The sequence below is a fragment of the Alligator sinensis genome, unplaced genomic scaffold (assembly GCF_000455745.1).
Source record: "Alligator sinensis unplaced genomic scaffold, ASM45574v1 scaffold166_1, whole genome shotgun sequence".
Classification (NCBI taxonomy): domain Eukaryota; kingdom Metazoa; phylum Chordata; order Crocodylia; family Alligatoridae; genus Alligator; species Alligator sinensis.
In genome coordinates, this window is record NW_005842098.1 from 1,698,026 (window position 1) to 1,710,093 (window position 12,068).

Sequence of the window (12,068 nt, forward strand, 5' to 3'; positions counted from 1 at the left end):
GTGGGGGAGGTGTGGGGCTTATGCAGGGGGTGTGGGTGGTATGGGGTTTGTGGGTGTGGGATTTGGGGGTGGGTATGTGGGTGGGGAGTTTGTGGGTGGGATTTGGGGGTTTGTGGGTGTATTGTGGTGGAGTTTGTGGGTGTGGGGGGACTGTGTGGCAGGGAAACTGCTCAGGAGGGGTGGGTCCCTTCCACGTCCCCCCCACACACACACACACACAGAGTGCACAGAGTGGGTGGTATGGGGTTTGTGGGTGTGGGATTTGGGGGTGGGTATGTGGGTGGGGAGTTTGTGGGTGGGATTTGGGGGTTTGTGGGTGTATTGTGGTGGAGTTTGTGGGTGTGGGGGGACTGTGTGGCAGGGAAACTGCTCAGGAGGGGTGGGTCCCTTCCACGTCCCCCCCACACACACACACACACAGAGTGCACAGAGCACCCCCACATCCCCAGCAGCAGCAGCAGCCATCAGGGCATTCATCCCCACTTCTGGCAGAGACCCCCAGCAGTGCAACATGGCCTCATACCCAGCAGCTGTACATGCCACAAGGTGTGGGCCTGGCCGGCTGGTACATGCTCTCAGGCAGACAGGCCAGCTCTTGCTGTCACCTGGGATCCCAGTACCACACGCAGAAGCCATGCGCCCTCAGGCCTGCACAGGTCCTGTCTCTATGTATCCCACATGCTGTTGGGCCGGGCCAGCTCCATGGAGTCAGGACCCAGCCCAGCCCTAGGGTGCACAGCTTCTGTATGCAGTGCCGGGACCTTGGGAGACAAGAGCCAGCCTGGTTCTGTTTGAGGGCCCATGCCCTGTGGCATGTGCAGCCACCAGAGGTCTCTGCCAGGAGTGGGCATGAGTGCCCCAACAGCTGCTGCTGGGGGGGGCGGGGGGCTGTGCACCATGCAGGGGGGGCTGTATGCTATGCAGGGGGCTAGGCAGGGGACTGTGCTGAGGCAGGAGTCAGCACAGGGGCACGGGGCAGCCATAGAGATGCTCTGGCCGGGTGTCAGAGCATCTCCTTGGAGGACCCAGCCTCTGGTTGCTTCTTGGCATGCTCCAGAAACGTACCCTGCACCACTTTTTTTCCTGCATGAAGTGCAGGGAACATCTTTTTGTTCTTAGTGTGCCTCTTGTGGTGTCTCAAACTACTTTGAGGTGCCATAACAGGCATGTGCTTGCTCATCTGGATGCAGCCAGAGAGTTCTGGAAGATTTTCCAAATGGATTTTGGTAGTGAGTCAGGTCACAGAATAGATGAGGATCATGTAAATATGTTAGGCCCCAAATTCTGGTTCCCACCTGTTCTGAACAGAGCAGGCACAGCGAGTGCATAGTTCAACCCCACTCCACCCCTCTTTTCTTGATAGTTGGAATTAGTGATCTAAAACTTTGTCCCAGATTTGAGAAGCTCTTAAGTTTTTGCCTGATGCCTATTTCAAGTCCCAGCTCTTTCTAGCCGTGTCTAAACACAGACTTACCACTCCCAGGCAGTAATGCCTTCAGATATGCTGCATTGTTCTCCATGGACTACCTCTGGAACTGGAAATAGTATAGCACTGTCAGCATCTCTGGGGCTGTCTGACTAATTAGCTATCATTCATCAGTGCTCACCCATTGCTACTAAATCACAGCTGCACTGCAGATTCAAGAGGGTAGCCCTCCTGTAGCCTGCTTGATGGCACTACTACCCGGTACAGCAGTGTGGACACATGCTCTGTCACTCCACCTCCCCTTACATCCTGGTGGAGGCAACCATCTTCACCTGCCCTGACAAGCCAGCAGAACTCACTTACTTGTCTTTGTGCTTGTTTCTGACTCCTTTTAGTTTAATCCAAAAATCCTGCCCTAGCACTTTGATACATCCTTTGTAGATATCCATTCTACTACTCCCTCACCTTGCCCTCACCCTCATTTCTGTACCTCTGAAGGCCACGTGATTCTTGAAAAGGCCTGTCTTGTGCCCTGTGATATCTGAGAGCTGAAAAATTCCTGCTCATGTCGCTGGTGCCTGCTCCCTCATGATTGCAGAGTCCATGGTTCTAACTCTCAAGAAGTCTGGACCATATGTTTGCTACAGGCATTCATTCAGCTAAGATGAGAAGCCTCATGACACCTGCTGTGTATGACCAGAGTCAAGCAAAGGAGGAGAAAGAAACGATATAGGATTCAGCAAGAATCTTATTCATTCCCTAATCCCCAAACATGAAAAATTCAGGGATCACGGCAATAAAGTACAGAATGGTCAGTGGTGGCAAACTACTCAAATGACTCACTTTCCACACTGTGTGATTCCAAGGAGTGTTCTAGATCTGGAAAACAAAGAATAGAGCAAGTAAGCAGAGACTGCCTAGACACCATGCCTGAGATCCCAGTCCTGAAAAGCCCACAGTAGATGACTACTAAATCTTCCTCCATTTTTAAACAACCCAATTAACCACTTTAGGAAATTTTGTCTCTCTGCCCCTGCCACCCACTCCTCCCCTCCCCCCAAGGTCTTATCTACAGTAGGAGTTTGGGGCAAAAAAATCCCTACATTTGCTCTATCAGTCTCACTGGTGTTTGTAACTGTTTCTAGCAGGGATGGAAACAGCGGGGCATTTTTGGGCAAAAATCCGTAGCATAAGCACAGCACCATGGATGGCTGTGACTGTATGTGATAAATCTACTGCGCTGGGCAGCGGTCTTTCTCAAGCACACTGATCTTTTTCTGCATGGGCTGCCTCCTACACAGGAAGCAAACCGACTACTTAACTTGGGGCTGGCGTAATTTCCATCACCACCCAGCCATGCATGGAGATAGCCACACTATTTCCTGTTTTGGAGTCAGCTGACCCAGAGCAGTGAGGCATGCTCCAAGGCATGGTTGCTGAGCATGTTAAGTTAACTGTGTAGTTTAGGGCCTTGATCTCTTCTCCCCATACAGTGGAAGTTGTGTTTCTTTGATCATTAGGGAACTGTGAACTATTGACAAGGACTGTGAAAACCAAACAGAACCAAAAATATGTAGAGTCACCCTTGCCTTTTGCAGCTTCACAGACCAGAACTGAGGAGAAGGTAGGACCTGTGATCACATTACACAAATGGCCTTCTAGTCATCCAGGGCATCTATCTATACATGTGCTCCAGAGTGGAGAGGGCAGGCACTTTAACTAAAGTGGCTCTGAGAGCTGCTCTAATTAAAGCAGGCACAGCATCCCCTGTATTCAATATCCCATGCTTCAAAATGGTGGCAGGGGCTCATTCAGTGAGCTTTAGTTAAAGCACCCCTCCCACCATTTACACAGGATGCAGAGGCTGCTGGAGCACACTAATTAGCATGGTCCAGCAAACTGAATTAATTGAATCTGCTTTGATGCATGCTAATTTGTGTGCTAAGGTCAGTCAGCTCTGACCCGTGATGATCTCTGAAGACCCCTAGGAAGAATTTTTGACCTTCGCCCTCAAAGAGCCCTAGCTCCTCTTCTGACCCAGGCAGTTGACCCACTCCCAGAACCAGCAGGGGGAAGTTGACCTGGAACATCCTCCCAACTGAACTAGGTCCCTCACTTTAAAGTGAGTTCCTCAGAAGCCTCTTCACTATCACCCTGGCCCAGTACTCCCCAGGAGTGCATTTGCACCCCGATAGTGCTGCCCCATTGAAATTCTTGCCCTTTAGAGTTCTGAACACCAACATGCAGCACATCTTCCACCCCCTAGCAACAATAAATCCAGCAGAACAGCAATTCTGAACATTGTAACAGCTTATAAGTGTTTGTTGCTGGAGGATCTTGAAGTTCTTCTCACATACAAATTTGTTAATCCTCGTGAGTAAGATAATTGCTTTAACCCCCTGTATTACAGTGAAAAAGCTAAAGTACAGAGAGTTTAAATGACTGCTTAGGATTGTAGAGGGTCAATGGCAAAGATGAGCCTGGAACCTAGGAATTGATAGATCCTGAATAACCACGACAAGCAAATGGGACAATCAGATTCTATTGAGAGATAATAGTAAGGAAAAGGAGCAAGCAGTGACTGACTTGCTTCCCCTTTCATTTCCTCCTTTGAGAAGGTCACTGATGGAAGGGAATAGAGAGTGCTTAGTCTATTGCTTTTTCATCCTCAAAAGAGTTCAAGTGTTAGCTTTTGCCAAAGTACTGGTATTTCATATAAATATATTCTAGAAGGCAACAGTTTTTGATGGCATGTCAGAGGTCAGTATGCAAACTCTTACTGGGATGAAGCCCTTTGAATATCTCTAGGGAGACTTGCTAAAGCAACCAGCATTTTTCACAGCACCTGAAAACTGACAGAAAATTAAACCAAAAATTTTGAACATCATGGTACACAATAGCTAAAAAGCAGAAATGACCAAGTATAAGATCAGGTGAGATATCTGTTAAATAAATATATATTTTAAGATTTGCAATGTATGTGTGTGTATATACACACACTCGTAAAGTTTATATATACATAAGCTTTGCAATGAATGTATGTATGTGTGTATATATATATATATATATATATACACACACACACACATATATACACACACACACATACATATATATGTATGTATGTATACATATACTGAAAATCTTATGTACATATAAGATCTGTATGAATAGATACACACACACTGTAAATCTTTAAAATGTCGCAGAGCTGATGCCAGTGAAAGGGGGCATGTAAGGCTGACAAGAACTGATGCAATACAGACAATAGCAGGGCCCTTTTCATCTCAGCCCTGCTCACTTCCCCATCTCAGCAAGTTTTCAGCATCTGCTGTTTCAGAATCTGTTTTTCCCCATACATTTTTGGTAATGCACTCACTCCTGATTAAAAGCACTGAGGCTATTTCAGCTCTAAATGTTAACTGTTCTTGTTTAAAAGGGACAACTTATTTTTAACAATGTAACTTTCTCCCCGCAAACATTCTCCCAGTCTAACATATTTCAATAGAATTAAAAAGTAGGTCTCTGTTTTTTTGTTCTCAAGCTAGATACAATATAGCTTTCCAGTACTAGAAGAGGTAATACACCCTCCCCCATAGTCTCAGCAGTTCTGCTGATTCACATGAGTCATGACCTACAGGTCAGATCCCTCATCCAAATCTAGAATTTATCTAAATCATAAACCAGATGCTGAGGCTTCCTCCCTTGTCCAATGGTGCAATAGTTGTTATCCTAGCAGAGCCAAATATTCATTAGGGATCAGGCTGGGGAGCTTCAAATCCATTGTCAGGTGCAACCTACATGGCTGGGATTGAGAACCTGCTGATAGTCAGCTGTACACTGACAATCCCCAAAACTGGATTTCGCTTAATCAGAGATCCCTCTCAGAATCTAAGTGTTCAGTAAGACACCCAGATAATATTCCAGGCAAAATAAATGTAATATCCCCTTACCTCTCTCACAACAGCAAAGGGCTACCAAGGTCAGGGTCAGGATTAGTAACACCAAAAATTTCCTCATCCCCTTTTTTGGATGATATATTTTTCACAGTCCCAGAGCTTCTTTTGGAGAGTTCTGAAGCTTCTCTAGAGCTTGCCTCTCGGCTGCAGTTTATATCCTGTGATCATCTGGAGAGATCAGAGGTCTGGCTAGAGGCCCTTAAACCTTGCATCCCAGTTCCAACACAAAGGCTTTCATTTGGGCCAGGAGCTATCCGGTCCTGGCAGCCTTTGCACATTCATCTCAGTCTCATGGCATTTCCAGATTACTTTATGGATCGCTTAACACGATTCCTAAAGAAAAACAACAGAAAAACTAATAGCCTTATTACAAACATTCCACAGCTCAACATTGAGAGAATAAGTTGTTTCAGCTGCTTGAAAAAAAGAAACAATGGAAGAAACAAACCTGTCATGATGTAGAGTCTGTATTTTGGAAAAATGCTAAATTCTTCAAAGTTCTAGTCCAGGTCTGATTATGAACTTAGTTTTGATTCTTCCCTCAGAAGCCTCACTAAAATAGTCTCTGTGTGTTGGGGGGTGGCAATTGCAGGATAGATTTCTGTTGTTGAAAGTTTAAGACAATTCAGGCAACGTGCTCTGAAAAATATGAGTTTTTAATGCTTGAAAGGATTTTTATTTATTTATTCCTGAGAAGTTTCCAATATTTTTTTTTGGTTTTTTTGTACCTCAAAAAAATAGACCTAGAGACTCCATGGCCACCACCAGAGAGTGTGGCCATGCAGTATGTGGCACTGCAGACCCATCTGCAGCACCACACGCCACACATTCAGGCATTTCCCACAGTGCTACTTAGCAGCATTAGGGTTGGGGGTGGGGACGGGTTTGACCCCAGGAGATCCTGGAGTCAAAAAAACTCATGCAGAAAAAAAGTGGGGCGGCACACATGGAGGCAGCATGTGCTGCCCAAAACCAGAGCCTGGCCAGCCAGAGCCACACTTTGGCTGCCAGCCAGGCTCCCAGCTACAAAAGTGACACGGCTACAACTTCCCCAGCCCCCAGGACTCCAAGTAAGGCTAGCCTCAGCCCTAATCCACCTGGGGTAACCTGCCGTGCACCAGAGGGCATGTGGCATGGGTGCTCTCCAGGGACAACTAGCAGTGGCACAAGGTGTGTCACTGCTAGTTGTTCCCAGGGAGCCAAACATTCACACTCATCTGGATGTGGCCCTTGTGTCTATCCTGTTGGCTCCATTGATGCCTTTAGCTTGTTTAAAAAAATTTAGAATTTATGACCAGGTATTGGTTACCTGTAACATACGTGATCCAGAGGAAGGTTTTCAAAGAGCCATTATCTTCCTTTACACAGATCACATCATCCAGCAACAATTACTTTCTCTCTGCTCTCTTTATGTGCTCAAGACGGGGTGGTAGGCACTTGTGCCATTCTCACAGGAGAGAATAGAAGTATGCTAAAGAAGTATAGAAGTGTCCATGCTCTCTCTGTGCTTGCACAAGGGAACTGCAAATCCACATGACCCTGCGATGAGGCTAAGTTCTGGGGGGAAGTTCTGAGTTTTGCTGGGGAACAGTTTGGAGGACTTAGTGTGAACATTTTTTTGTTATAGACAGTTTTATAGTAGGACATCTAGATGCCCTTTCCACCTGCGGGGAAGATACCAGTCTGGGCCTTGCAGCAGGTACTAAAGACTACTTTCTGAATGCTTCCAGATATTACGTTTCATTTTATTGGATGATTTTAGTCTTCCATATAGTTTTGTTACACTTACTAAGGTGGAACACTGCCTGAGCAGAAGAAAAGGAGTCTCTGAGGGAGGTAGAGGGAGAAAAAGCAGAATCCTGGGGAGAACAGGGGAATACAAGGGAACGGCCAAGGTGAAGTTAGTGTGTTCAGAGGCTGTTTAGCCCTGTGCTGGCAGGAACTGCATTGGCCCAGTAAAATTGAAGCAGAGTGGTCTGCTGTGCTGTTTAGGACATCAGCACTCTGGCACACACCTACCTTGAGAAAGAGCCAGGGTCTTGAAGCCAGAGGCTCGCCCCTCTAGAAGCCAGGCCAGGGCTGGCTGAAGGAGGGTGCTACAGGAAAGAGACTGAACAAGGCTTTTTAGGGAGCCCCACTATAGAGCTCTCCTGAAAGGGGGGAGGAAAGGGGGGAAGAAGGGGGAGGGTCCATGACAGGAAGGTCCATGACAGACCCCTAACTCCAGATGGCAGAGCCAATAAAAAAAAAAAGACAGAAAAAATACCCTTTGCTCAAATTTCTATCTATCAGTTCTGATCAGCATTATGGATTCCACCTTAAAAGCACCACTGAGCCCTCAAACATCCCAGTCAGTCTAAATGTTGAGTTCTAATACTTTGTGTCCAAAAACTTGTCCAGCACCTCTCACAGTTACCCAGTTAATGTAATAAAAGATATCACACAATAACCCTTGCCTAGAGTTCTGGTGAGTGGATATAGCTATTTTAATCTGTGTGACCCAATACAGGTAATATCTGCATGGCCCAATGGTTACAGAACATTTTCTTTCTTATCTGCAGACTTCATGGTTCCTCAGTCTCAGGTCAGAACAGCCTCTCAATATGCTAGAGATGAACAGATCTAGTTTTGCCAGGAAAGAAGCAGGACTAAGTGCACCCTTTGTGAGAGGGATAGGAGGTTTGAGACAAGTGACATGAAGAAAGACGGGGGGTGGGAGAAATGGACCCATGTGGCCCTTGAGATGAAATGTCTAAGATATGTGAGGACTGGGGGAGAGTGTGGGAGCAATGGCTATGTTTAGAGCAGTGGTTCCAAACCTTGGGGAAAAAAATGGGGTTGCAAAGACACTCGACAGTGTTGACCAATTATGATGAATATACTTCCTGTTTATAAATATACAACCCTCTCACATGGCAGTTATTCATCCACACATAACAGTTGCAGCTCTGATGCAAGGCACTTGTACATTACAGGAGTTTTTTGTACATTTTTAATGGGAGTTTAGAAGGATGTTGTATTGAGCAAGCATAGCAACATCAACAGTGAACAGTAGTGGCAGTCTAGTTTCCTGTAGAATTTCTGTATATTATATGCGTTTTAAGTCTCAATTTAGCAACCGTGATATCTAGGGTTGTTTAACAACATGGCAGCACAGTAGATATAATCCACAGTTAGAACAATTAAAATGCATGTCAAATAAATGCATTTAACAGCTTTTTTAGACTTTGTATTCAATATTTTTTTTTAATCTAAAAAAAAAAGTAAAAATGAAATTAAATGTTTGAAATGAAAAATCTAAAGACCATAAACATTGTAATGCCCTCTTTTTATAACCTGTTGATCTTGTCTGCATCATTTTGGGGTCACAAAAAAATCCAGTGTTTAAATGGGGTCATGCTGAGGAAAAGGTTGGGAAGCCCTGGTTTAGAAAGTGGCAGGATCTTTGTGCACATACAAAGCCCCAGTGACTGGTGCAGAATCCACTACTGTCATCACCAATTCTAGGCCTTGCCAAATCCCTAACTTTATGCCCCATTCCCTTGCCCCATTTCCTTGATTGCAAACTTCAATTCCAGAAGACTCTCCAGCATCTCTCTCTACACTGGTGGTCCAAGATATGAGCAAACTGAACAACATGTTTGGCAACAGCGGTGATTTCCAGCCCACACAGGTTGATGCCTCAATGATTTCTAGCTTCAGGGCCAATGAAGAAAGTCAGGTGATTCATGGACTGATACCTGGAAAGGCTATGCTTGCCATGGTGCAAAGGAGCACGGAATACATTTTGCAGCAAGGCTTAGGGCATGGTATGTGCAATGTAGATGGCTTTAGTGAACAATATGTGATGTAGGCAGAGAGAAGATGGATCTGGAAGCACATTTAGCACTAGAAAATGATCTTAAACATGCATCTATCTATAAATATAGGCATACCCATTGTAGCTCGATGTCAAAATATTTAACTCATTTGGTTTGCTGTCACAGATCAGCCTTTAGAAATATTTTATTTTAAATTAAACAGAATTTCGGGACATAAACTCCATGCCACTTAGATCAAAGATTGGATTGAAAATGCCTATTGCTAACTTCAAGTGCCATGAAAGACAGTGAGCTTTTTAAAAATATATATAAATGAACAACACCGATCCCCAACCAAACAAATGTTTCCAATCCATCCTCTGTCACCTTTTCTCATGAGCATGTAATGTCAGAAACAAATTCTGCTGTAGCTTACTCTGATGCAGTTCCACTGAAATCTGTGGGGTTGCTTTGGGCTTATGCCAGGATATCAAATCTTGCATAACTGCACTGGAACATAATGGCTTGCAATCTCAAGGCTTTTCTGCACAAGAAAGTGCACACTAAGCTGGGGTGCAAATTTAGAGCACAATGGCTCCTCCTCTTCTTCATACCATGGCTTACTCCACACTAATTTTCTCATGTAGGAATGCTCATACAAAGATTTTGATTAGGGTTTCATATAAAAAGAGTTATCAAGGCTTACATGATATATATTTCCAAGCATTCACCTATTAAATTCATAAAGGCTAGAGTATATTTATAGGGCCAAAGGGCTGGAAGAGACCTCAGTGTCATCTAATCCAGCTCCCTGTTAAAGGCAGAATCATTTCTGACTAAACCATCCCAGCCAAATGTCTGTCTAACCTGCTTTAAAAAATTCCAGGGATGGAGATACCACATCCTCTCTAGGTAGCTTGTTCCAGTTCTTAACCACCCTCATAGCGAGAGATGCATATTTATAACAGGTAAAATAGGTATGATTTAGTACTTAATCTCATAGTATATCACCAAACTGATCTTTCATGCCTTATAGGCCTTGGTGGTTTGCCTTACATCTTTTCCACTTGTTTAATGTTTGGTTTTCATGTATGTCCCTGAATGCTGAAACAGGGTATATTTAGCAGATACAGAAGACTTTGTGTTTTATGATCCCCACATCTGCAGATATGCAAACACCTGTGGTTGCTAATGAACTGGGGAGATATTTACATTCTCATTTATATCAGATTATGCCAGAACATTCTGGTGTGTCAGCATTTATTGATAATGTGAAAAGGGATTTGTCCATTTCTTTGGTGTTGGTATAAGGTACAGTGAGGTGGTTGTTCATGTTCTCTTATGAAACAGGAAGGAATCTTTGGGTGGTCTGTGTGTGGTGCTCAGGGACCAGGTCGTTTCTTGATTTTGGATGAGTTTTGAACAGAGTTGGGGGCAACGTTAAATTTATTTGGGGAAAACATTATCAGGCATTTCTAAACATTTGTGGTTTTATTTTCTGAAGGTTATAACCTTAACTTTGAATTTCTTGGCTTTCTAACAGTTAGGAATATTTTTTTTCAATTACAGTGTTCTTTGAAGACATATTCCTCATCAATTGCCACCTTTCAATCTTAAAATGTGTCTTCATTTAATATGTAACACACTTGTCAGTCTACGTGATATACTTTCAACTTTCAAAGTTATGCATAGACTGACTAGTCCAAGTACCAGGGAAATATCTACTCTACAAATAATTTCTGAGTACACACAGAACACAGAAAACCCTTGTTATATTTTTTGCTGCTTCCTCAAAGGTACAGTCAAGAATATGCTATATTTACTCTTGAGTATCTACCACAGTGTTCTTGTACTTAGATGCCAGACACGTGTACTGTGCTCTGAAGCTCAGGTTTCTTTCTGTTCCATGGACTCCACAGACTCAGGAGAATGCCAGTGGGGAGAGGAAGGATATATTCTAGAAGGAAGCTATTTTCATCTGTGAGCTCTCCAAGATGCCCCTCAGTTGCAGCCCCATTCAGCCGGGGCTGCCTGTTTTTGCTTTATTAAAAGTCACTGAGATTTCTCCTCATACTCTCTTTATCTCCTTTTTAAGATTTATCTCTTTTTCTCTTCTGTGTTCAGTTTGTATATTAATGCGTAGTCTTAATATCTGAATTATCTACATTTCTATAGACTCTTCAACCTGAGGATCCCAAAGATTTTACAAATGTTAATTCATCCAATAGGTATCCCCCTCCATGTTTAGAAGGAATGTAGTTGCCATACCAGTTTCCTGCTCAGCAAGAGAGAGCAGCTGAGCCAAAGAGAATAGATTCTCTCTCCTAGAATAGCTTCTCATTTTTTTAGGTGAGAACACCTCTGGTTGCATTTCAAAGTGAAGGTGATGTAGTATATACAATAAACTAAGCTTCAAAGGGAAGTGATGGCAGAACTATGGACCAAGGGTAAAATCAGGACCAGAGAACATATTCAGAGTTTCCCTGCACCATAACAAGGGGGAGCTATATGTACAGGCTATTACTGGGTATCATTTTGTAGGCTTTTTCTCTGATTAACTTGTTTGTCTACTGTTTTGCTTGTGAGTAGTGAGCTTTTGTCCTGTATGACACATTTAAAAGGGGTCTTATTTTCAGAACCTACTTTAATTTGGCTCTTTTGAGATGTCTGAAGTTAGGCACCAAATTTTGCTGGCCACTTGGGAGAAATTAAACCAGTTTCAGTCTCTAGAATATAGAAGGTCACTGTCCTAATTGTGTTACATCTTTTAAGATTTGCGTTCACATTTAATCACAGAATCAGCATTAAGTCTGGAGACAGAAATTAAAAATTATTGTAGAAACCACCACTCCATCTAAAGGAAGACTCTGAATCATGAAGAGA

General features: G+C 43.7%; 1 protein-coding gene across 1 annotated transcript in view; it reads right to left on the minus strand.

Annotated features, from left to right (window-relative positions):
• Positions 1 to 5,606, minus strand: part of LOC102368525 (matrix Gla protein-like) — a 9,931-nt gene extending 4,325 nt beyond the window's left edge. Inside the window, exons 1-2 of the mRNA XM_006024192.2 lie at positions 5,380 to 5,606; positions 2,270 to 2,305 (exon numbers count right to left, since the gene is read on the minus strand). Of these exons, the coding sequence (XP_006024254.1) occupies positions 2,270 to 2,305; positions 5,380 to 5,446 (103 nt within the window). The 5' untranslated portion in view covers positions 5,447 to 5,606. The remainder of the gene's footprint in view (positions 1 to 2,269; positions 2,306 to 5,379) is intronic.
• Between the last annotated feature and the right edge of the window lie 6,462 nt (positions 5,607 to 12,068).